This window comes from Phocoena phocoena, chromosome 21 (genome assembly GCF_963924675.1).
Source record: "Phocoena phocoena chromosome 21, mPhoPho1.1, whole genome shotgun sequence".
In the NCBI taxonomy this organism is placed as follows: domain Eukaryota; kingdom Metazoa; phylum Chordata; class Mammalia; order Artiodactyla; family Phocoenidae; genus Phocoena; species Phocoena phocoena.
The window spans coordinates 22887862-22912283 of record NC_089239.1 but is presented as its reverse complement, the minus strand read 5'-3'; the positions used below and the strand labels follow the sequence as shown (position 1 = coordinate 22912283).

General features: G+C 41.5%; 1 protein-coding gene across 2 annotated transcripts in view; it reads left to right on the top strand.

Annotated features, from left to right (window-relative positions):
• Window positions 1–24422, top strand: part of SNX25 (sorting nexin 25) — a 109219-nt gene that overhangs the window by 12178 nt on the left and 72619 nt on the right. For both annotated transcript variants that reach the window (XM_065899774.1, XM_065899775.1), the window contains exons 2-5: window positions 13359–13446; window positions 17642–17858; window positions 21444–21616; window positions 22755–22941. In XM_065899774.1, the coding sequence (XP_065755846.1) occupies window positions 13425–13446; window positions 17642–17858; window positions 21444–21616; window positions 22755–22941 (599 nt within the window). In that variant the 5' untranslated portion in view covers window positions 13359–13424. The remainder of the gene's footprint in view (window positions 1–13358; window positions 13447–17641; window positions 17859–21443; window positions 21617–22754; window positions 22942–24422) is intronic.

Below are 24422 nucleotides of genomic sequence, written 5' to 3'. Positions count from 1 at the left end.
GAAGGCCTCTGCCCCCATTTCTGCACATTCAGTTCTTGTTGTTAAAAACCTAGTTCAAACTCTTCCGTCCGGTCAACTCTACCATGCTCTTCAGTTCTGCCCAGTAAGCGTTTGTGGAGGGAGGAGAGGGAAAAGTCAGGTGAATTCCAGGTTTCTGACTTGGGTGGCTGAATGGACATGGTCCACGTGGGCAGGTTTGGGATGGTGGAAGGTGAGGAGGTAAGTTTTGACCATGCGGATTTTGAGATGCCTGTGGTTATGTTCAGCCTGCACGTAGGCTTGCAGCTCTGCCATTAGAGGGAGAGATGGGGGGAACAGGTCTGGTGGGGTCAGTGTGCACGTGCAGTTAAAGCCACAGGTCCATGAGACTGCCGAGGGTGGCCTGCCGTGGTTGAGAAGCAGCAAGCTGAAGGGCAGGCAGAGGAGGGAGAAGGACGGTGCATAGGAGAGAGAAACCCAGAGAAGCCAAGAGAGCAGCAGTGGCCAGAGGTGCTGGATGAGGTGGGGGGAGTCCAGAAAGAGGGCAGGGAAGTGTCCTTGCATTTGGCCCTGGACACCTGTGCGGGTGGTGTCTGGGGAGGGCAGGGTGGACGTGGGGCAGATGTGGTATGTATCCTCTCAGGTGAGGGGTTGGGGACAGGTGGGGAGGCTGAGGCGGGGTGCACGGTGCCCCCTGGGAGCTTGGACGAGAAGGAGAGAGGGCGGTGTTCACAGGTGCGTGTGGTGCTTGTGCTTTGGGAATTTTTGTTGTTGAGTAGAGATTTAATCACATCTTTGGGTTAAAGAGGAAGCTTGAAAAGTAGAGGGAAATCCCAGAGACAGGATGCTTGCTAGAGCAGTGCCCAGGCCGACGGGACCAGAGCACTGGTGGAGGGTTTAGGCTTGAGACTAATGGGAAAGAGGTAAAAGTGGGAGCAGAGAGAGAAGCTCGCAGGCAGCCGGCAGGGAGCTGAGATGTTTCAAACTGGGTTGCCTCGACTGTCTTGGTAACTGAGAGGCAAATTAATTGCCCTCAGTGAGGAGGATGGCGTGTTGAGGTAATTTTTAAGACAGGTGGAAAGAGCTTCCGTGAATCCTTTGTGACTGCCCCAATTTATGTAAAATGATTGCTCTACTCGTGTATTAAAATAAATCTTCCAAAGAATAAAACTTCTCAGCTTTTTTCAGGGGTCATAATCTTTTGTTGTCACGACCACTTAGTGATGTTTCTCAAGATGGGGTCTAAGGATTTACAAATAACTTAGGAATTCTTGCTAAAAAATGCTGTATGTCAAAGACACACCTTATAAACTTTCTGAATTAAGAATCTTTGTTGGGGGAGGGAGGAATAGGATCTAGAAATCTGCATTAGAACAGATTCCCCAAGTGATTCTTGAAAATGAGTTAGTGTATTTTCAGGCGGCGGATGGGGGCCTCCGGATGTCAGCAAGGGCCGAGGAGACTCGGAACCACGTGTGGTGTCCGTGTCTGACGGACCCACACGTGAGAGTCAGCGTTGCTGCATTCTCTCTGCTCAGAGGTAGAGTGGCTGCCGCACTAAGGCTTGTCTTTAATACCATGTTTCTCATAAGGGCAGGTTTTATTCTTTGAATTTGAACACATTTATTTTAGATAGAAACAGAAGAAAGAATTTTTATGATCTAGACCTAGGCTGGGGCAGATGATTTTTACTCTCCAGTTAGGAGGGATGTAAAAATCGGCCTGTTTGAATTGTATTTTCGGTGTTTTTGCAACTAGTAGTTTTATGGCAGTAATCCATCTCACGCACCTCAATATCTTGTACATGTGTGTTATCCAGGCCACTGCCCAGAGTTCAGCTTTTCGCTTCAAGGGAACTATGAAAATAGAAATCCCGCTGGAATTGGAATCAAATTACCAATGTGATATTTTTCCAACCAGGTCCTAAATGTCTTATCACCAGTTTTCATTTAAAAGCCAGTCAACAGATTTAATAAGAATGGTATTACGGTATCCAGGACAGTAACAGAGTTTTTTAAAAAAGTGATTGCATTCATTACTAAAGATCTCTGTGAAAAAAAGCAGTTCTGTGTGACTCATTGAGTTGTCGGGTTACATGATAGCTTTGAAGCAGGGGCAACCACTCTTCCACATTTATATTCAGTGGTTTCAGTGCGAACTCTTATGAAATGAGAATAATTTTTGTAACTTACTTCAGTACGTATGAACGTCAAAATTCTTATGAAATGATCTCATGGATTGGTTGTATATTTGAGTAGCTGTTCTCCTGTGACCTGGACCGGAGTGTGGAATGTAGAGGAGATACCAGAATGGGAAGAATGTTAGAATTCCTAAGCAGAGCCTGCCCCATTGTTAGAGCTCATTAGTTACTCAATTATGAGCTTCTGTTCCATCAAGGATAGATTAAGCCCCTTGAACACAGAGAATGTCATGTATTTACCTTTGTCTCTGGTACCCAACTAAGTGGCAGATGCACAGAGTCCTTAGTATGTGTGAAATGATTGAATGAGTTGATGGAAATGTGATTCATATCTTGGAAACCTCTGATTTCCCTTATGAGCTCAGAATTACAATGGAAGCCAGTGATAAAATGGCTACAGAATTTTTATTCCTACAGACCTTTGCAGGAATGCAAAAACCTAATGCCAGTTTTCAGTGATCTTTCCTAAGCCAATGTGCTTTTTCTTCATTCTTCTCCCCCAGCCCTAGTCTCTGTTCTATATTTGCCAGTTTAGACAAACTGCTGCTGCCTGTATACTTTCAAGTGCATGTTATAATTTCAGTTTCCAAATCTGTGTCTGGTTTGAAATATACTTAAATTTCCCTTGTAATCAAGTGGAGTGTGTTTTCTAAGGATCTTCAGACTTGAGTCCTTGACATTAGAAATGAAGCACATATTTTCTTCCCACGAGTCTAATTCTTCCAACTGAATGGAAAAACAATCCTTAGTATATTAGCCTATCTCAAGAAATACCTCTATTGATCAGTTAATAGAGATTTTGCATTTGCATTAATAATCATTTTTCTCTTAGAAAGCAGATTAATCACCAAGAAACATTATTAAAGGAATCTGCTTGTGATACTAGTCAAATCTGAAAGTATGATAGGTCATAATACTAATCACGTGTAATATAACTATAATCACTCTTTGATTAACATCGTAAAAAATTTGGACTAAGACTTTTGGCACCATAACGATCTATATTTGAATACTGTTTTGTAATGTAAAAAGACCCTTTTACGTGCATTGTCCTTCTTGAGGTGCACAATAATCCTTTAGTATAAACAGGGCAGACATTATTTAAACTGAATCTCAGAGAAATGGACATGTTCATTATAAGCAGCAAGAAAATGGCAAAGAATCAACTATCGCCTCCTTTTACCTGGGTCTCGATTAAGTGCTCTTGCCACTATCGTGTGATGTCATATGCTTTTGCCATAGTAATAATAATGGGGTTATGCTCCACCCTGAAGCACATTTGAGTTTCCGGTTTGTTCAGAGAAAACATCTAGCTGATTTCATGCCCAGTCATAGGACCTAGTCTCAGGATCTATCCTGATTATCTTTCATTGTAGAAATGGAAACAGAACCTTGATTCCTACATCCGCATGCAGGCAGGGTTGGCCTTTAGCCTGAACACAACAATACTTCGATAACTGGAGTAATAAGCTACAGAAACTACTGATAATCTAATCTACCACTGATCTCTTGCCGAGTTCATTTTAGGTAAAATCATGATAGAGATTTATGCTTCTGGAGGCCAAAGTGGTTTACTTTACTGTGTAAGTATCGCTGAGGGCAGAAAGAAGGCCCTGACCTGCCCGTGTGGCCATCACTCATCTCCCCACCTGGAAATAAATACCCTGCAGTGTTGGGCTTTCAAGGCACGTAGGTTAGTGTTGGTTGAAGAGTCTGGAAAGGAACTTTTCCTGTTCAGCTTTGCATAGTTGGTGCTTCAGTGTCCCCTACCACCCACGCCCTGTTGTCCCTTCAGTTTCTCGTTGGCTGATAGAAGACTCTGCTTGAAGCACATCAACATTCTCGAGGCGCACAGTCCTTTGCAGTCAGAGTCCAAATCCACTGTATGGTTCACAGACCCTTGTAGTATTTTTTAGAACATTTTTGGTGGTACTACACTTAGATCAATAGCATGGAAAGGAATATGTTTTTCATTTAAAATGGTAAAAAATGGTGAGGCCGAAGTAAATACGCAGTAGTCATAGTTAAATTACAGTATAAGTCATTCAAAATAATATATTCCAAATCTTTTATTACATAAAAGATGCTCATGATATAATATTGAGCGTGAAAAACCAGGTGCAGAACTGTGTGAGTACTGTGATCCTTATTTCTTCAAAAGTGTATGAAAATAAGGGCTTCCCTGGTGGCGCAGTGGTTGAGAGTCCGCCTGCCGATGCAGGGGACACGGGTTCATGCCCCGGTCTGGGAGGATCCCACATGCCGCGGAAAGGCTAGGCCCGAGAGCCATGGCCGCTGAGCCTGCGTGTCTGGAGCCTGTGCTCCACAACGGGAGAGGCCGCAGCAGTGAGAGGCCCGCGTAACGCAAAAAAAAAAAAAAAAGTGTATGAAAATAAAAAAGCACCAATAGTAATTTTTATAATTAATAATGTGTTGTCGGGCATTGTTTAAGTGCTGCATGTGTGTTAACTCAGTTAATGCTTGTATCAACCCTAAGAGGTAGGTACTGCTGTTATCTTTGTTTTACAGATGAGGACATGAGGTACAGAAAAGTACGTTGTCCAAAGTAAGTAATAGTAAGGATTGGAGTCGCTAACTAGGAGGAAATAGACCAAAATATCAATAGTGATTATCTCTGGATAATGGTGTTATCAGTTGATTTAATTCTGAATTGCATCTATAATATAGAATGTGTCTCTACACTTGATATAATTAGAAATAGTATTTTTAAAAGAAATTGAAGCATCTTTGGAATCTAGAAAAACCATATAAGAACATTTGTAGGTTTGAATTTCAAAGAATAGCTTCTCCTAATATCTAAAACAGAAATTATTCTTAATTAAGAGGGGTAAAAACACACAAAACCACTACTTTCTGTCAATACAGTCTCCCTAAATGATAACCTCTCAGTATATGTTTGACAAATTTCTTTTAGCGATAAGGAGAACAAGACCTTTTTTAACTCATGGTTAAACATTATATGATTTCAATTTTCTTAAATTTACCAAGGCTTGATTTGTGTCCCAAGATGGGATCTATCCTGGAGAATGTTCCATGTGCACTTGAGAAGAAAGTGTAATCTGCTGTTTTTGGATGGAACGTCCTATAAATATCAATTAAATCTATCTGGTCTGTTGTGTCATTTAAAGCTTGTGTTTCCTTATTAATTTTCTGTCTAGATGATCTGTCCATTGGTATAAGTGGGGTGTTAAAGTCCCCCACTATTTTGTGTTGCTGTCGATTTCCTGTTTTATAGCTGTTAGCATTTGCCTTATGTATTGAGGTGCTCCTATGTTGGGTGCATATATATTTATAATTGTTATATCTTCTTCTTGGATTGATCCCTTGATCATTATGTAGTGTCCATCTTTGTCTCTTGTAACATTCTTTATTTTAAAAGTCTATTTTATCTGATATGAGTATTGCTACTCCAGCTTTCTTTTGATTTCCACTTGTATGGAATATCTTTTTCCATCCCCTCACTTTCAGTCTGTATGTGTCCCTAGGTCTGAAGTGGGTTTCTTGTAGACAGCGTATATACTGGTCTTGTTTTTGTATCCATTCAGTGAGCCTGTGTCTTTTGGTTGGAGCATTTAATCCATTCACATTTAAGGTAATTAATTATCGATATGTATGTTCCTGTTACCATTTTCTGAATTGTTTTGGGTTTGTTTTTGTAGGTCCTTTTCTTCTCTTGTGTTTCCCTCTTAGAGAAGTTCCTTTAGCATTTGTTGTAGAGCTGGTTTGGTGGTGCTGAATTCTCTTAGCTTTTGCTTGTCTGTAAAGCTTTTGATTTCTCCATCGAATCTGAATGAGATCCTTGCCGGGTAGAGTACTGTTGGTTGTAGTTTCTTCCCTTTCATCTCTTTAAATATATCATGTCACTCCCTTCTGGCTTGTAGAGTTTCTGCTGAGAAATCAGCTGTTAACCTTATGGGAGTTCCCTTGTATGTTATTTGTCGTTTTTCCCTTGCTGCTTTCAAGGATTTTTCTTTGTCTTAATTTTTGTCAGTTTGCTTACTGTGTGTCTCGGCATGTTTCTCCTTGAGTTTATACTACCTGGGACTCTCTGCACTTCCCAGACTTGGGAGGCTATTTCCTTTCCCATGTTAGGGAAGTTTTTGACTATAATCTCTTAAAATATTTTCTCAGGTCCTTTCTCTGTCTCTTCTCCCTCTGGGACCCCTCTAGTGAGAATGTTGGTGCATTTAATGTTGTCCCAGAGGTCTCTTAGGCTGTCTTCATTTCTTTTAATTCTTTTTTCTCTATTCTGTTCCACAGCAGTGATTTCCGCCATTCTGTCTTCCAGGTCACTTATCTGTTCTTCTGCCTCAGTTATTCCGCTATTGATTCCTTCTAGTATATTTTTCATTTCAGTTATTGTATTGTTCATCTCTGTTTGTTCTTTAATTCTTCTAGGTCTTTGTTAAACATTTCTTGCATCTTCTCAATCTTTGCCTCCATTCTTTTTCTGAGGTCCTGGATCATCTTCACTATCATTATTCTGAATTCTTTTTCTAGAAGGTTGCCTATCTCCACTTTATTTAGTTGTTTTTCTGGGGTTTTATCTTGTTCCTTCATCTGGTACATAGCCCTCTGCCTTTTCATCTTGTCTATCTTTCTGTGAAGTAGTTTTCATTCCACAGGCTGCAGGATTGTAGTTCTTCTTGCTTCTGCTGTCTGCCCTCTGGTGGATGAGTCTATCTAAGAGGCTTGTGCAAGTTTCCTGATGGGAGGGACTGGTGGTGGGTAGAGCTGGGTGTTGCTCTGGTGAGCGGAGCTCAGTAAAACTTTAATCTGTTTGTCTGCTGATGGGTGGGGCTGAGTTCCCTCCCTGTTGGTTGTTTGGCCTGAGGCGACCAAGCACTGGAGCCTGTGTGCTCTTTGGTGGGTCTAATGTTGGATTCTGGGAGGGCTCACGCCAAGGAGTACTTCCCAGAGCTTCTGCTGCCAGTGTCCTTGTCCCCACGGTGAGCCACAGCCACCCCCTGCCTCTGCGGGAGACCCTCCAACACTAGCAGGTAGGTCTGGCTCAGTCTCTAGTGGGGTCACTGCTCTTTCCTCCTGGGTCCTGATGTGCACACTACTTTGTGTGTGCCCTCCAAGAGTGGAGTCTCTGTTTCCCCCAGTCCTGTTGAAGTCCTGCAATCAAATCCCGCTAGCCTTCTATGTCTGATTCTCTGGGAATTCCTCCTCCTATTGCCAGATCCCACAGATTGGGAAGCCTGACGTGGGGCTCAGAACCTTCACGCCAGTAGGTGGACTTCTGTGGTATAAGTGTTTTCCAGTTTGTGAGTCACCCACCCAGTGGTTATGGGATTTGATTTGATCGTGATTGCACCCCTCCTACCGTCTTATTAGGTCTTCTCCTTTGTCTTTGGATGTGGGGTGTCTTTTTTGTTGAGTTCCAGTGTCTTCCTGTCAATGACTGTTCAGCAGTTGTGGTTCTGGTGCTCTCGCAAGAGGGAGTGAGCGCACGTCCTTCTACTCCGCCATCTTGAACCAATCCATGGTGAAACATTATAAAGCACAATCCAGGAAACTGATTCTGATCAAACCAGGTTTCGTTTGAATACTTAAAAACTTCACCAGTGATAGAAAGTGTAGAGGCACATACGCAATAGAACATCTCCAGGACATGGACACTTTGCTCTCTGGAAAGTACAGCCTCAAAAGCAAAAATGCTTTGGGAACACTGTGTTCTATTATGTAGTGTCTTAATTTTGGTGACTTAAGTTTCGGCCCTTCTCTCTTGCTTTTGTTTCCACTATACCTTTACCTTCAGAAAACCAAGAAATCAGCTGTTAAACCAACCAGCTGATTAGCCTCAACTTGTTGCAAGTTGATGACATTTTGAGCTTTATTAGTGATAATAGCTGTACTTTGCTATATGTGCCAGGAATACTGCTACTTTTTTTCCGTGAGCCAGCAATTACAGACCAGATGCCCAGCGTTCCAATGTGGCTCAGGATTTGGTCCAAACAGTGTAAGCCCACAGTGTTTGGAATAAAATGAATTACTTGGAGATATGATATAAAATTCTTGATTTCCGTTTTTTGTTGGAAACAGTTGGGACCTCGAGCAACCCCCTTAACTCGTTTATTTTCCTGCCAGGCTCTTGCTGTCTTGTTTCTTTTTTGGACCCCTGCTATTATTTCCTTTAATTCTCTGAGGTGTTATAAGCCCACTTCAGCTAGAGAGGGAGTGGCTGGGACAAGGACCTACCATTAGTAAGAAGTCCTGTTGGACTTGGGAGCCCTCATAATTCCTCACGGTGGCCACTCGGCTTCCATTCTGACATGACTGCTGTCATTCATGTCACAGCCTTTCGTCAGGGTCTTCCTATCTTCCTCAGAAGGGATATGTGTGGGTCTTTTGTTTCTTTGGTTTTGATTAAATTATTTTTTGAGGAGGAGGCAGAATATGGTTGGTTTGAAAGGAGCCATGTTTTTGAGAATAACACAGTTTAAGAATGAGAATATTAGTCATGAGATCCCGGTAGACTGTCAGATGCTGAAAATACTTGGAAACACTCGGCCACGTGACAACTCCACGTGGATAATGATGATTGGGGGTTTGTGTTTGTTTTCCTAACATAAGTCACTCTTTCAGTAGCTTTACAGGAAATTATACCCATCACTCCTTCAATTGCTTTTCCTTTTAAAATAAACCAAAATAAATAATTTTTTTATTATTGTAGAAGTGTATAGCAAAGGAGAGAAACACTTGTTTATTTGAGTAGCTCAGGTAATAGGCACGAAAGGAATTACCAGTCATGGACTGGCTGTTCTAGCCCCAACTCTGCTCCCACAGCAAGGAACACAGTAAGCAATGTCATCCTTGTAAACAATGGAAAATGAGGTGTATGTCTCAGCTGGATTCCAGATCATTCCTGGTTGTCTAGTTGCTAATGGTGTCAGAGTACCCAGGTCTCTCCACGTGGATTCTCTCCGAATGTTGTTCCCTCAGGAGAGGGTGTCTTTACTCTGACACAAAGACAGTTTGAGTGTATCGTGGCTGTAGACTAACAGCTGACATTCAGGAGTAAACAGAAAGCTGATATGTGCTCAGGAAAGGGTTTGTTGATATGGCATGTATTCCTTGTTGCTGAGAATCATATATCAGAGAAGAGCTTTGAGGTTTTGCCCTGTCTTTGGAAAACGTTTTCTTTGGTTTTTATTTATTTAGTTAGTTTTTGGCTGTGTTAGGTCTTCATTGCTGTGCGCGGGCTTTCTCTAGTTGTGGCGAGCGGTGGTGCATGGGCTTCTCTTGTTGTGGACCATGGGCTCTAGGCACGCTAGATTCAGTAGTTGTGCCTGACGGGCTCTAGAGCTCAGGCTCAGTAGTTGTGGCACACGGGCTTAGTTGCTCCGCGCATGTGGAATCTTCCTGGACCAGGGCTCGAACCCACGTCCCCTGCATTGGCAGGCGGATTCTTAACCACTGCACCACCAGGGAAGCCCGGAAAACCTTTTCAAAATGAGCAATTATATGTTGAGGCTGCTCACTTTCTCTCCCCAGGGTACTCACTGAGTGATTAAAAGTGATCTTGACAAGTTGGTTCTAAGCTAGGTTTACATCTTAAAATGAAGACAGGTTTCATTTATTTTAATTAAGTAAAAAATAAGGTGTATTTTTTTACATGGCAGGGGTTCTGGTTCACCAAACTCCCATCTATCTTAATATTGGGATATGGAGGCCAAACATCAGATGAGGGTGGACTGCTCAGACTGCACTCGAAGTCCTCAGTTCTGGATCGAGTAGTGAAGACTTCTGTCACTTACCCTTTGTGACAGAGGGAGAAGGATGCACATTTTTCTCACACCTTTCCTAAAACCTGCATTCTTAGGAAAGTGGTTGTCAGGAAGAGGCAGGCTTTCCCTGAGGGATGGGAGGGACCTGCGCAGTGCAGGGAGGGAGGTTAGCATTTGCTGTAACACATCTTTTGGGGAAGTCTCTGTCGTGTGGAGTTCCTTTTTTCAAACCTATAAATGGAAGGAGAATGAAGACAGGTTTTGCTCCACTGCCCTCTGGGCCACAGGAATGCACATGTGCCTCTGTTTTAGTGCCGGCCTTCTCCCCTTCTTTCCCTTCCTCCCCTTCTTTCTCTCTTTCTCCACCTCGGGATAATGATTAATTAATGAATTCCATCTCTGTGATCTGAAAGAAAAGGAGTATGTAGTGACTAATCTACACTCATGTAGTAGTTTAGTCATGAGGAGATTCTGGCTCCATAAATATTAAATCCTTAAAAAAGGAATTTCCATGCATGGTTACCCAGTTACTTTGGGCCCGTGATGCTTTCTTTTATCTTCCTGTTCTCCTTACTTACAGACTAGCCATCAGGCTGTGAGGATGGGACAGGGCTGAAGAACTGTTTTTTCTTTCTATTAAGGGCCAGTGACCCCCTGGGGGATGGGGTGCAGGGAAATCCAAAATCAGTTTGGAAAAACTAATAGCGCTTTTAGGTAAAGAGCCAACATAGAAAACGTTATTCTCATATAAGCTTTTTAAATTAAAGAGAGTAAAGGTCTAATTCAGGTACAGTGAGTAGTGACAAACATGTTTATTGTAGGTATTACAACTAAGTATGAAGCAGAGAGAGAAAAGAAATATGCAGACAGTTGGCAATAATTAGTAAAGCCATAACTAGGGAGAGAAAGAAAAGATAAAAAGTAAGAAACTGTTTTGAAGGAAGTTGTAACGATAGACACAGGAGCTCACAATATGCTTAGATATGCATGTGCTGTCGTATTCACACCTGCTTCTCTCCCAGCCCTTAAAGACAGTTTCCATTTTAAGAACCCAAATTCAGGAACTTCTCAATTAAGTGTTGTTTGGCTGTGGTTTCATCATCCGGGTAGTACTGTGCATGAAAACTGCCATACCTATATTTGGGAAGCTATAACAGACTGCCGAAGACTTGAGAAGTTGTGATTAAAGTTATTTATCAGTATAACGCTCTAAAAGTATTAACTCAATTAAAATTTTGTCCCCAGTTCATAAGTTGTTGAAATATCTGCCTGATGTTCTAAAAAGCACTAGAATTTAAAAATTCTTCTCATCTCTTTAACTTTTTTCTTTCACAAACTAAAATTTTTTAAATTGCAGTAAAATGTACTGACCCCTTAATTTTATAACAAGCTACTCAAGAGACTAGAAAATGGTTTTAAAAGCATGAGAGTATATTTCTTTTAGGAATAAAGTGGCTTTTGTCTATAGGATTATGTATGATTAAGGTTTTTTTTTTAAATGATTCCTTGGGAGAGTGTTGAATGTTATATGTTAATTTGTAGCATGAAGGGATTCTTGAGGCTTTTAAAAGTGTTTCAGCTAAGGAATCTCAAGACTATGGCATTTGGGACTTCCCTGGTGGCACAGTGGTTAAGAATCCGCCTGCCAGTGCAGGGGACAGAAGTTGGAGCCCTGGTCCAGGAAGATCCCACATGCTGCAGAACAACTAAGCCCGTGCGCTACAACTACTGAGCCCTGCGCTCTAGAGCCCCCGAACCACAACTACTGAGCCCATGTGCCACCACTACTGAAGCCCGCGTGCCTAGAGGCCGTGCTTCACAACAAGAGAAGCCACCGCAATGAGAAGCCCCCGCACCGCAGTGAAGAGTAGCCCCCGCTCACTGCAACTAGAGAAAGCCCGCGCGCAGCAACGAAGACCCAATGCAGCCAAAAATAAATAAATAAGTAAATTTATTGAAAAAGACTATGGCTTTTGTTTTTTAATAACAGTGATCACAAAAATGGTTGATACTCTTGGCATTTGACCCATGGGTAGTGTGAAACTAAGCCAAGGACTAGAAATTCTCTGCTCATGGTCGGGTGGTCCAGGGCCATGGTGTTGATTGCAGCTGTGTTGGGGTGGCCTGCAAGAACAAAAGGATTTCCTCATGCTCATTTACTGGATGAAGGTGATGCTAACATGAGCCATTTAGATCTCCTGAGTGACTGTGGTGGTGCTAGTAAAGCACTTGTAATATTTCACATGCCTAAAGAAGTGCTCTACGTTCCACTACTAGTAACTTTTTTTTATTGCTCTGAAACCAATAAGTGGCCCAATTACATTATACATGCTTTTGATCACTTTCGTATGTGATCAATTAAAAGTTTTCCTCTTTAATGTCATCTTACTAGCCAGATAGTGGGATTTAAATCTGATACATTGCCTCTCTCTGTTTTTGTTTTTTGTTTTTTGCCAGCTAGTATCTTTTTATAATTAAAAACTTAAAATTTACTGTTACACAGACATATGTGGAGGAAGAAGTTAAAATCCTATGCCTCTGCCTATTAAAGGAAACCACTTTTAATAGTTTAGCATATATGCTTCCAAGCATTTTTCCATCATGGAAAACTTTCCATGAAGGCATATGTATCCCTAATTCATTCCTTTTAAGGGTTGCATTATATTGTAAAATATGAGCATACCATAATTTAACTCTTTGGCTATTGATATACACTTGGGCTATTTCCAGTTTTTTGCCCTTACAATCAACATAGCAGTGAAATTCTTGGTATATATACTTTTTTGCAACGTGGAGGTATTTTATGCTGGCTAGATCCCTAGGAGTGGAATTGCTGAGTGAAGGTAGTGCATTTAAAATAACTCTTATATTTCGTGTCTTATTTTAGAGAACTCTTCTCCATCCCAGGATTCAACACAGCGTCTCCCTTGTTTCCTTTAAATGCTTTTTTAGTTAAAAAACATATTTAGTGTTTTAATCACTTTGGAGTTATTTATATATGAAGTGTGAGATAAGACTCTAATCTTCTTTGCCACATGAATATCAGATTGTCCCAACACCACTTATTGAGTCGTCTGTTTTCCTCACAGATTTCAAATTCTTTCTCATTATGTTCTTAATTCTCATATATAGATATGTATCTATATATAGGTGTTTTTGTACTTTCTACCATTCTGTTGATTTGTTTATTCCTATACTGATATCATACCATTTTGATATCTGGTAGGGAAAACCCTTCCTTAATTCTTCTTTTTCAAAAATTTCTTAACCTTAAGCATTTATTTACTTTTCCAGAAGCACTTTATAATCTGTTAAGCAGTATTTTAGTGCCTGTTTAAATGGTTTTTCATACCTTTGGTTTTATTTTTATGTATGATTTATTCATTCAGTAATATGCATTTTTTCTTCTTCTTCTTCCATTTCAGAGTCCTGTGTGTGGAAACTCTGTACACGAGTCAGTTCAGTCTAGAAGGGTAGTCATTTCTCATAACATGGACAAGGCTCTGAAAGAAGGTAAGGATTAAGTTAGGATATATAATTACCATGGGAAGCAATTCATTATGTTCTAAAAGGAAAATAATCATTCCTAGCAAATTTATCTATCCTTGTCTACATGTTGCATTTGAATTTTTTCTTCATGAATTTTTACTTGAAGACTTAATAAATACATCCATGTTTTAGTTAAATGGATGGGATCTAAACATTGATTAAGTAGGAATTTTCAGGTCACCTGAAACTAGCCAGCTAGGTGGAGCTAGTTCCAGGATAGGAAGCAAGGATCTGCTCTCTGTTACCTAAAGTAGGTATCAGGAAACTTTGTTTCTTTTAGATATAAACTAGAGAAGGTGCACTGGGGATGAGTACACTCAGGCTCGCTCATGGACAAACCAGTTAACCAAATTTAGGGATATCAGTCAACCTTATAAAAGAATGAAGGACATTCATGTGAAACTAGTATTAAGGATGATTAGAAAGGGGATTGTGGCAGGTACAATATTATATGTCTAGAAATGGGGACAAGTAAGTGTAATTACAAATATTAAAGTTTAAAAGAGAATAATATATTTTGATCAAATTAAAGTTTAAAAAGATATTTTAAAAATTAAATTTCTAAAAACTGATAATTTCAGTTATATGTACAGAAAAAAATGTCTGAGGTTTTTCAGATGAAAATACATGGTGTTAAATATGAAGTCAGGAGAGAACTGGCAGCTATACCAGACACCCTTAAAAGGTTTTCTCCTGAAGTTACATTGCCTAGAAAACTGACAGAAGATTGACTGTTTTGTTTGTTTTGTTTTTGCGGTACGCGGGCCTCTCACTGTTGTGGCCTCTCCCGTTGCGGAGCACAGGCTCCGGACGCGCAGGGTCAGTGGCCATGGCTCACGGGCCCAGCCGCTCCGCGGCATGTGGGATCTTCCTGGACCGGAGCACGAACCCGTGTCCCCTGCATCGGCAGGCAGACTCTCAACCACTGAGCCACCAGGGAAGCCCAGAAGATAGACTTTTAAAAATCTTTTTGACTTGCTATTAAATCTCACTAGATCTATAGCCTAACTTTCACTAGGCTCCCCTGAATTATCTCACTAATGTGGGCCAGAGAATTTAATTCAGTAATTATCGCGTACCTGCTGTTTGCTCAGTAGACTTGGACTACTCTAAGTAGACAGACTACTTAGACTGTCCAAGGATTAGATGCTGACACAGCGGAAGCAGAGCTAGTACCTCAAAGAGCATGACTTCCCCCTCCCCATAGGCTCAACTTATCTTGTTCATGACTCACTCTTCCTTCCTTCCTTCCTTCCTTCCTTCCTTCCTTCCTTCCTTCCTTCCTTCCCTCCCTCCCTCCCCCCCCTCCTTCCCCTCTCTCTTTCTTTCTTGCTGCGTTGGGTCTTCGTAGCTGCACGTGGGCTTTCTGTAGTTGCGGTGAGCGGGGGCTACTCTTCGTTGTGGTGTGTGGGCTTCTCACTGCAGTGGCTTCTCTTGTTGTGGAGCACGGGCTCTAGGTGCGCGGGCTCAGTAGTTGTAGCACGTGGGCTCAGTAGTTGTGGCTCATGGGCTGTAGAGTGCAGGCTCAGTAGTTGCGGTGCACGGGCTTAGTTGCTCTGCGCATGTGGGATCTTCCAGGACCAGGGCTCGAACCCGTGTCCCCTGCATTGGCAGGTGGATTCTTAACCACTGCACCACCACGGAAGTCCCTCATTCATGACTCTTTACCTAGTGGTATGAAATATCTGTCCATTTTTGTTGAATGAATGAATAGATCAACAAGTGACATAACCTAATAACCTCAAAATCTTCCCAGAAGATGACTTTCGTTCTGCACACAGAGAGTAATTATTAATTGCATTTTTGAAAACTTTGTACACCATAAAGGGCCATCTATATGATCAATGAAATTGTCGTTCTTATCATTATCATTGGGGCAGTTCCTGGTGGAATGAGGACTGTTTCTTTGTGCCAAGAGACTCAGGTCATGGACATTTACAACCTGCGGTGGTCTACCTCTTGGGCATGGAAGATTGCACCCTGAGTTATCCTGGGGAGAAGGCAGAAATGGAAAATGGCTCTCTCGGAGCTTCTTTCTCATACTGTTTACTTAGGTTGAGTCATTCCTTGTTCTGAACATTTATAGATACTTAACCTAGCATCACATTTTCTAGACTACATGGTAGCTTTTTAACTGGTCTCTTCACCTCTAGTAATTCTCTACTTTGTTACCCTAAATACTCTTTTCAGATTAATCTAACTAAAGCTGAAAAGTTCTAATCATGTTATTCCATTCTCTCTAATCTTCAGTGATTCCCTCTTACCTACTTATTTCTTTGAGAGCCGTCCTAGAAATTAGATGTATTTGAGTGATAATAGCATCTGAATTTTTGTTGGCTGTTATGCCTTTAGAAGAAAATCTCTTTGCTTGGCAGTGAGAATAAGTGTTCTTTCACTTCTCACTGTGGTTTGTTACATTACTTACACTTATTTCTTAATGAAAACCATAAGATGATTTTATGATCACGAATTTCTGTCTCCTTGAATTGACCTAGAAGGTATATTTAAAAACATTTTGTTCATATGTGTACTTGTGTGAGTGTATGTAGTTAGGTAATACATACTTAGAATCATGGCTTTGTTTTGTACTTCTTATATTTGTTATATTTTTATGATACTTAGTTTGAAGAGGGGTACTGATGAGCTATTGATGGAAGATATGCCTGTGGCTAACACATATCTCTATTACTGAGTACAGATTTTTGTCAGTATTTATTTTTATCCATTTCTCACCAAAACCTATTATCAGAGGAGTATTTTAGGTGTGTAATAATTAGAGTATGCAGTGTGGTTAACAAATGTAGTGAGACATTATGTAGGTGAATATGCCCTTCACATAAATCTTTTAGCATGCTGAAAAGATCTTATTTTTAGAGATTAAGTCTCTTATAATTGCTCTTAATTTCCTGCTTTAATTTGAAATTAAATTTTAATGAAAGGAAAAATGCTTCTATTTTTCCAAACGTTTTGGTTTGCAGATTTATTTGCCACTAGCTAAAAATTCTTTGGCATGGAAACTTTGTTTGATACAAGAGTACAAGAGAAAGAATTGCAAATGAACGAATTAGCAGTGTTTTACTGGCAAGGTGTGTGTCATCATGCTCTTGTTGCTTGGCCTCGGGGTTCCCAGAAGGAGGGTAAAAGGCTATAAAAGCCTGGAGGTCATGTAATCCAGCCCCACCGTCTCAGGAAGTAATTTTTCCATGTCATCCTTGTCCATTAGATACTCAGCTTGTTTAAAAATTTCTTATGATGGAACATTCGTCACCTAATATGGCAGTCTCTCGAATAGCTTTAATGTTTTTATTCGGTTCTTCCTTATGTTGAACAGAAAAAACAACTTCCTTGTGATTTCCACCCATTGGTCCTATTTGTACTGTCTAGAGCAATTTAGAATTAGAAAAAAAAAAATCAGAGGGTTTGGTACCAAGATAGAATATTTAAAGATTGGGCTATCTGAGAAAATCCAGTACCTGTGGTCACCACACCCCCAAAATTCTACTTAGATGAGAATCTCTGATTTTGAAAGGCTTCAGGGAAGAGTGTGTCTTCCCTTGTTTTGTTTTCTACTCTCTTTAAATTTTAAACAGTGAGGGACTTCCCTGGCGGTCCAGCGGTTAAGACTTCGCCTTCCAGTGCAGGGGGTGTGGGTTTGATCCCTGGTCGGAGAGCTAAGATCCCACATGCCTCTCGGCCAAAACACCAGAACATAAAGCAGAAGCAATATTGTAACAAATTCAATAAAGACTTAAAAAAAGAAAATGGTCCACATCAAAAAAAAAAAAATGGTCCACATATATATGTATGTATATATATATATATATATATTTTTTTTTTTTTTTTTTTTTGCGGTACGCGGGCCTCTCACTGCTGTGGCCTCTCCCGTTGCGGAGCACAGGCTCCGGACGCGCAGGCTCAGCGGCCATGGCTCACGGGCCCAGCCGCTCCGCGGCATGTGGGATCTTCCCGGACCGGGGCACGAACCTGTGTCCCCTGCATCGGCAGGCAGACCCTCAACCACTGCGCCACCAGGGAAGCCCAGTCCACATATTCTAAAGTGACTACTAAATAGCAGGTGGCCAGCTTCCAGTAGAAAAGCCGTCTCGGTGTCTGTTGTTTTCACCCAAGTTTGACACGTTGCTCTGTCTCTTCCTGGTAGTGTTTGACTACAGTTACAGAGACTACATCCTGTCCTGGTATGGAAGCCTCAGCAGAGACGAGGGGCAGCTCTACCACCTGCTTTCCGAGGACTTCTGGGAAGTTGTCAGACGGCTGCGCCACAGGCTGAGCCGCGTGGACATGGTCAGAGTTGTCTGCAGTGATGTCGTGAGAGCTTTACTCGCTCACTTCTGTGACCTGAAGGCGGCAGACGCCAGGTAACTGTTATAATGGGAACAACCTCCCCTTCACTTTTATTCACAGTAGAATATTTTCCTTATTGAGAGGGTTGTTGAAGTCAAGACAAAACTCGGGCACATTCATCCTGTTGCTGGCACTCGGCTGGAAATGTAGACGTATTGGGGGGGATAATTATAATGTTCTGATAGAGTAAACTTTAAAAAAATTTTTAATAGAAAACCACTTTGTGGACTTGTTTGCTTTTGTAAATAACTGAAACAGTGACATGAATTTTGTGGAGCCAGCAGCACTATCATGAATGTATTTAGACAGTATTAAGGGTGCCTAGAAACAGAACATTTAAATATAGTACTTTACACTCGGAAGAGTGTCAGTGAGTTTTCAGTTTTCAGGAAAGTTTAAATGAAGTTCATTTTTGTGTGCGTGTGAGTCCTGTGTTAAGAGCTCTGTTGCGTCACAATATCCTGAAAATTGATTTTTAAAAGGAACTCAGTGTTGGAGCATGTGGGCTGTAATTAGAGAAGGTCTTCCAATGTGAAAATTGCTAAGATTTAGGCTTGTTAGCCTTTTGCTCTGTTACACGGGAAAGGTTTGTGCCTGTGAGGTGACTCTGCCTATGGAAGAAGACTGCAACAAGGCCTTTCTGTGCTCATAACAAGTTCTTATTCTCTTAGGTTTGCGGATAGGATTTTAAGTGTTTGTCTTACTCTTGTGTGAGTGACAGCATGGTGACTCATAGCACCCCTAACTGGGACATGAAAAGCAGTCTTACTGCAATAAGTAGCCTTCTGCCTGTTTGCGTCTGGACTCAGTTGGAGTAGCAGCGGGCTCCCTGCAGCTCCTGTGGCCTCTTCTCACTGACACTGCTCTGCCTCTGCCGTCGGGGACGAGAGAAAGTATTTGCAAAATACGTAAGGGGATGAGTAAGCAGAGGCATCCTCGTCGGGCAGGTGGGAACTCACATTCTTCTAAGAAGCCCTGTCTTGCAGCTCTGTCAGAAAGTACTCCCTGTCCTGCCTGTGAGGTTGCTCTGGGGCCTGGCTGCCAAGGGCGCTCGGTCGTGCAGCAGCAGCCCTCTGTCCTTGGCTGTGCCGCCTCTTCCCACGAGTTGTCCCCTCTCCCCATGTCCACACAGCTCAGGTTCACGTGGCCAGAATCCACAGGGCCGCCATATGCCTGTTCTTCTCCAGCTTGCTGCCCCCGGTGTGTTTTGCAAACTTTGAAAATAAAACCAGGAATACATTTTATATTGTGATGCAGTTTCATCAGATAACGCTCAGTACCTGTGAAAACTTTGACATTTTTTGTTCTTTACCATTAAAAAAAAAAAAGGCATTTGAGACTAAATTGTATTTTGTTTCTTGTGGGTCACAACCCACGGTTTGAAAAAATTACTGTAGAGCTACAGTTTTCAGATTTCGTGGTCTCAGAATCCCTCTACACTCATAAAAGTTATCAAGGACCTGAAAGAGCTTCGTTTAAGCGGGTTAGAGCTGTGGTGTCCCAGGGCCGGCTTGTGCTGGGTGCGGGAGCAGACGGTGCACATCTCTCAACTCTGAGGTCAGTGATGATCACCTTGTCGGTTTGTAATTGGCCGTGGCGTGGGTATTTACTCCTTGAAATCGGAAAATGCTACAAATCGGAGCTTTTTTTCCCCCTTGGAGAGCCAGTTGAACATTTACCAGCTCACCACTCATCCTATCGGTCAATATTTACCATATTAGATATTAAACTAAGACTTTTTTTTTTTTTTCCCCCCGGCACGCAGGCCTCTCACTGCTGTGGCCTCTCCCGTTGCGGAGCACAGGCTCCGGACGCGCAGGCTCAGCGACCATGGCTCACGGCCCCAGCCGCTCCGCGGCACGTGGGATCTTCCCGGACCGGGGCACGAACCCGTGTCCCCTGCATCGGCAGGCGGACTCTCAACCACTGCGCCACCAGGGAAGCCTGAGAGTATATTTTTCACTGAGACATTTATTTACCAGCTTCTGAAATTACTGCTTTTGTGGATAATATTTGTGATGAGTAAACATCACAATAATAGAAACAGAGAACTGATTCCACTGTCGAAGCTCCTTTCCTGTGGAATTCCAGTTTTCTCGTGCCAAGGGTACATGTAGGCTATGCCTAGAGGCTTCTAGTTGATGATTCTTATTAAAGGAAAAAAATCTACCATTGTTCTCTGACATTATGGATATTTGAAAAAGTGCCAGTAGGTCACTGGTGTTTTGCATGTAGATGGTGGTGCCCTGGAGGCGAATGCTGGGGATCTAATATCTGATTGTGCAACACCTCCTACAGATCACACAGTGAGAGTGGCAGAAACCTAGGTCCGATGGTTATCTCGGTACTTGCCTGCCCCAGGTAAACAGTGCCCTCGCCCTGGAAATCACCCTTGGTGTACAGGTTTCCACTGGCTGCAAAATGACTGTGGCAGCCAGGAAGCACCCAACTGAGTTGGCCACTATCAGGCAAGAGAATAATAAATTGCATTAATAAAAGCAACGCATCCTCTGGTTGACTGTTAGGCAGTTGTGTGAGGCAGTTTTCCGGTCAGCCTGTATTCATTTCCCAGCTGACGTTCTGTTGGCTGCTTTAAGCCAATCCAGATCACACTTAATTTTTGCCTCTGCTTCCTCTTCCTTTGCCCCATCTGTCTTGTCCAGCATGTTTCAGGAAAACCTAAAGATGATTGTTTTTATGCTATTACATCAATGGCATCTTTAATTTCACAGCCTCCTTTTTACAATCTGTGCATTTTGTTTACTGGTCAAGCACAGGCATGTTGTTTAAGGCACAAAATAATGCTTGTTTTCACATATATTTCTTCTGTATCTCTGAAATTTTTTTCCTTTTCACTTTAACAATCTCTGATTATGGTGTAGCGTTGAAAAAGAGTCTGGACTTGAGAGTCAGACAGAACAGGACCTGAGAGTTATTTCTACCATTTGTTACCTCTGTGACTTTGGACCATTCAGGTGATCATTCAGATCTTTAATACTCTCATCTATAAAATGGTGATGATGATACTTGCTTCTAGATGTAGGTGGGAAGATTAAATAATACTGCACGTATGAAGTGTATGGAAGGTTAATGTCCTTTTGCTCACTCACGGCATGAGAACCCAGAGGTAAGTACTAGTAGTTGGAGTAAACAAGTGGCAGATCCACACTGACAGGAGGACGCTGCCAGGAGCTGGTGACCCTGGTTTAATGCTTTGTTAGATTTTTTTTTTTTTTTGCCTTTGGAGAAATGAAGCTATAGATCACATTTAGGGAGAGAGCTAGGAGACTTAAAAATAATTTAGTTAAAGAGCTGCTCACCCCTTTTTAGATTGTTGCTGTGACTTGGGAGTCGTGTATGAGGGTTGATGCTACTTAAGGTTGGAAATCCCGAAAGGCCATGCATTTGCATTTTTCCAGATTAGTCTGTGGTTGAGAAAATTACTGACTGTTGATATAGTCAAAGAGTGGACATAGTTATTAAAACTGTTGCGTTGCCCATTTGAAGTTTTTTTTTTTTACCTAACGGTACATAACCAAGCTGTTTCTAGAAGCATCTTTCCTTCCCTTTCCCTCTCTTCATGTATTTATTTTTTTCAGACATGAAGAACAGCCGAGGCCCTTTGTGTTGCATGCATTCTTGAGGAACTCAGATGATGAAGTAAGATTTCTACAAACGTGTTCTCGGGTTCTGGTGTTTTGTCTCCTTCCCTCAAAGGATGTCCAATCTCTCAGCTTACGCATAATGCTCGCAGAAATTCTCACAGCAAAAGGTAGACTTTCATAACTAATTGATATTACTAATGCGATACTTGTGCAAGCTAACGTGCTACATACGAATGTGATAACACTTTATATGACACCTATGCAGACCTTGTATACTGTGGGACATACGGGAATTAAAGTATTTTCAAAAGGTCAGGTTTAAATGTCACTCAGAGAAGGCATCACTTGACCCTACGTGATAAACAGATGTTTCATATAACATATTACCAAATACATAGTCCACTCTGCTGTTTGTAATAGGTAACCAGTCCTTATGCCCACCACAGTGTAGCATCCACCTGGGATAGATTTTGAGTCACCCAGGCCAGTTACGTGCCTTATGAAAGACTGTCTGTACTCAAACTCTAGTATGCGTTTGCTTAAAATACCTTTGCTTCAGGATTCATTGGCAATGCCTATATGTGACTTAGAATAAATAGAAGAGGGACTGTACCACAAAATAATGTGGTTGTTAGAAAAAAAGTGTATCCAGGGAAATGCTTAGCTAGGATAAGGAAAAATGGAAGAAGATATCATCTGAGAGAAACTTTTCCTATCTCAGAATCTCAAACAAATAATGTTGTGTTTGATATGCCGTGATTTAATATCTCATTTATTATCTCTGGGTTAGCCAGCTGTACCCATTAGCTGATATAGCCAACCACAGAGAAAAGGGGAACTTTCTAACCTAAAGTTAGTGGGGTGAATCTGTCATAGTGTCATTGACTTTTTAAACAACTTCCTCCCTGCGGTCTGTTTCACCAGTTGGGAGAACGTTAACTTTCATCTTTTGGCAGACAAAATATATTGAGCCTTATAAAAGAAATCAAAGGGAAAAAAATGAATGTACTTAATTTTGATAGCTTTGTTAACAACTTGGGTTCTAGATGGCTTTCTTTCATTATTCTTTTCCATGTAACTCATTTGTTAAAACGACCACTTGGTTGTAGCCATAACTACTAGCAAACCCAGAGGGATGGGTAGCTGTGTGTGTGTGGGGGGGTGTGTGGGGGTGTGTGTGTGTCTGTGGCCCATTTGGGTAGTTTTAAAATGTTTCCCAGATGTACTTTCAATTATATAACATGAAAGCGGTTTCTTTAAAGGAGAATACCCTTTTTAAGTGGTGCTCTCTTCTCTGTCCCACAGTCTTAAAGCCAGTAGTGGAGTTACTTAGTAATCCAGATTACATTAACCAGATGTTGCTTGCCCAGTTGGAGCACAGAGAACAGGTGAATGAACATCACAAGAGAGCCTACACGTATGCTCCCTCCTATGAAGAGTTCATCAAGCTTATTAACAGCAACTCTGATGTTGAGTTCTTGAAGCAACTAAGGTATTTGGTCTTTAATTATGGCGTGACAGTGCTACTGACTATCTTCCTCTACCTGGTTAGGTAAAAAAAAAAACCCAAAAAACTGTGGTTGTCAGGGAAGAAGAAATAAAGGAGGTCCATAAAACTTACTAATCAGTAATAGCAAAATGCATCCAGCTTCTCCCTTGGCAGCGGAATTCGTTCAAAGTATCATGTTTTTCAAATAATTAGGTCATAATAGAAAGCTGTTCAGTTGTTAGAACCTGCGTAGCTGCTCAGGTGCTTACCTTGGAAAAGCAGTGGAAGGAAATACTGTTTTTGGGGGGGGGGTTTAAAGAATAATTTTTTTTTAAAAAATTTATTTATTTATTTTTGGCTGCGTTGGGTCTTCGTTGCTGCACGCAGGCTTTCTCTGATTGAGGCGAGCAGGGGCTACTCTTCGTTGCAGTGCTCAGGCTTCTTACTGCAGTGGCTTCTCTTGTTGTGGAGCATGGGTTCTAGGTGTGCGGGCTTCAGTAGTGGTGGCACATGGGCCTCCGTAGTTGTGGCTCGCTGGCTCTAGGGCGCAGGCTCAGTAGTTGTGGCGCACGGGCTTCGTTGCTCCGCAGCATGTGGGATCTTCCCGGACCAGGGCTCAAATCCATGTCCCTTGCATTGGCAGGTGGATTCTTAACCACTGCGCCACCAGGGAAGCCCAATGCTGTGTTTTAAAAATTACAGTGTAGGCCATTTGTGTTGATTTTCATTTTTCTTACGAAATACAGAGGCCCAGGTTTGGGAATAAAGGGTTCTTGACTAATTGTTTTGAGAAAACACATTTGAAATATACCCCAGGAATCTAATTTATAGGGGAATTCAGTTTCCTTTATGGTACTTGAGATATTTTTAGGGGTGAGTGTGTGTGTTTATTTTTAATTTTTAAAATACAGGTTATGCATATACAGTATGATTATATAGTATTGTGTAGTTTGTGGATTTTCTAGGCTTCTGTTTCTCTAGTTACCCTTCTGTTTTAGTGTCCCCAAATAAGCATGCATGGGAAGAAAGGAAACTCTGGCCTGTCAGTTTTGCTTCTGATAGGTAATTTTTGTAAGTCTCTGGCGGAAAAGTAAAATATTGGCTGAAATTGGGTCTTTGAACTGTTTGAGGGCTTTGGACTTGCCACGTTTGCCCCTGAACCAGGGTCAACATTAAAGTGAGTTATGCTGCTACATTTTCTAATCTGAATAATACACCCTCTAAGAAGCACACACTGTGGATGCCTCTGTGTTCTCGTAAACTGTGCTGTGTCTTAATCTAGGTCCCACAAATGTATAATGATGGGTTCGATTGTATGACTTTGTTTACAAGTAATTTAATTCTTGTGAGATATAGTCTCTGAAGATTTTAATCATGTTTCTCTTTCCATTCATAATCTTGAATAGGCTATATGGTATTTATTTATTATAGATTTGTGATTATTTATGTCTGAATCTAGAAATTCCTTTTTCGTAGTTGTGGCA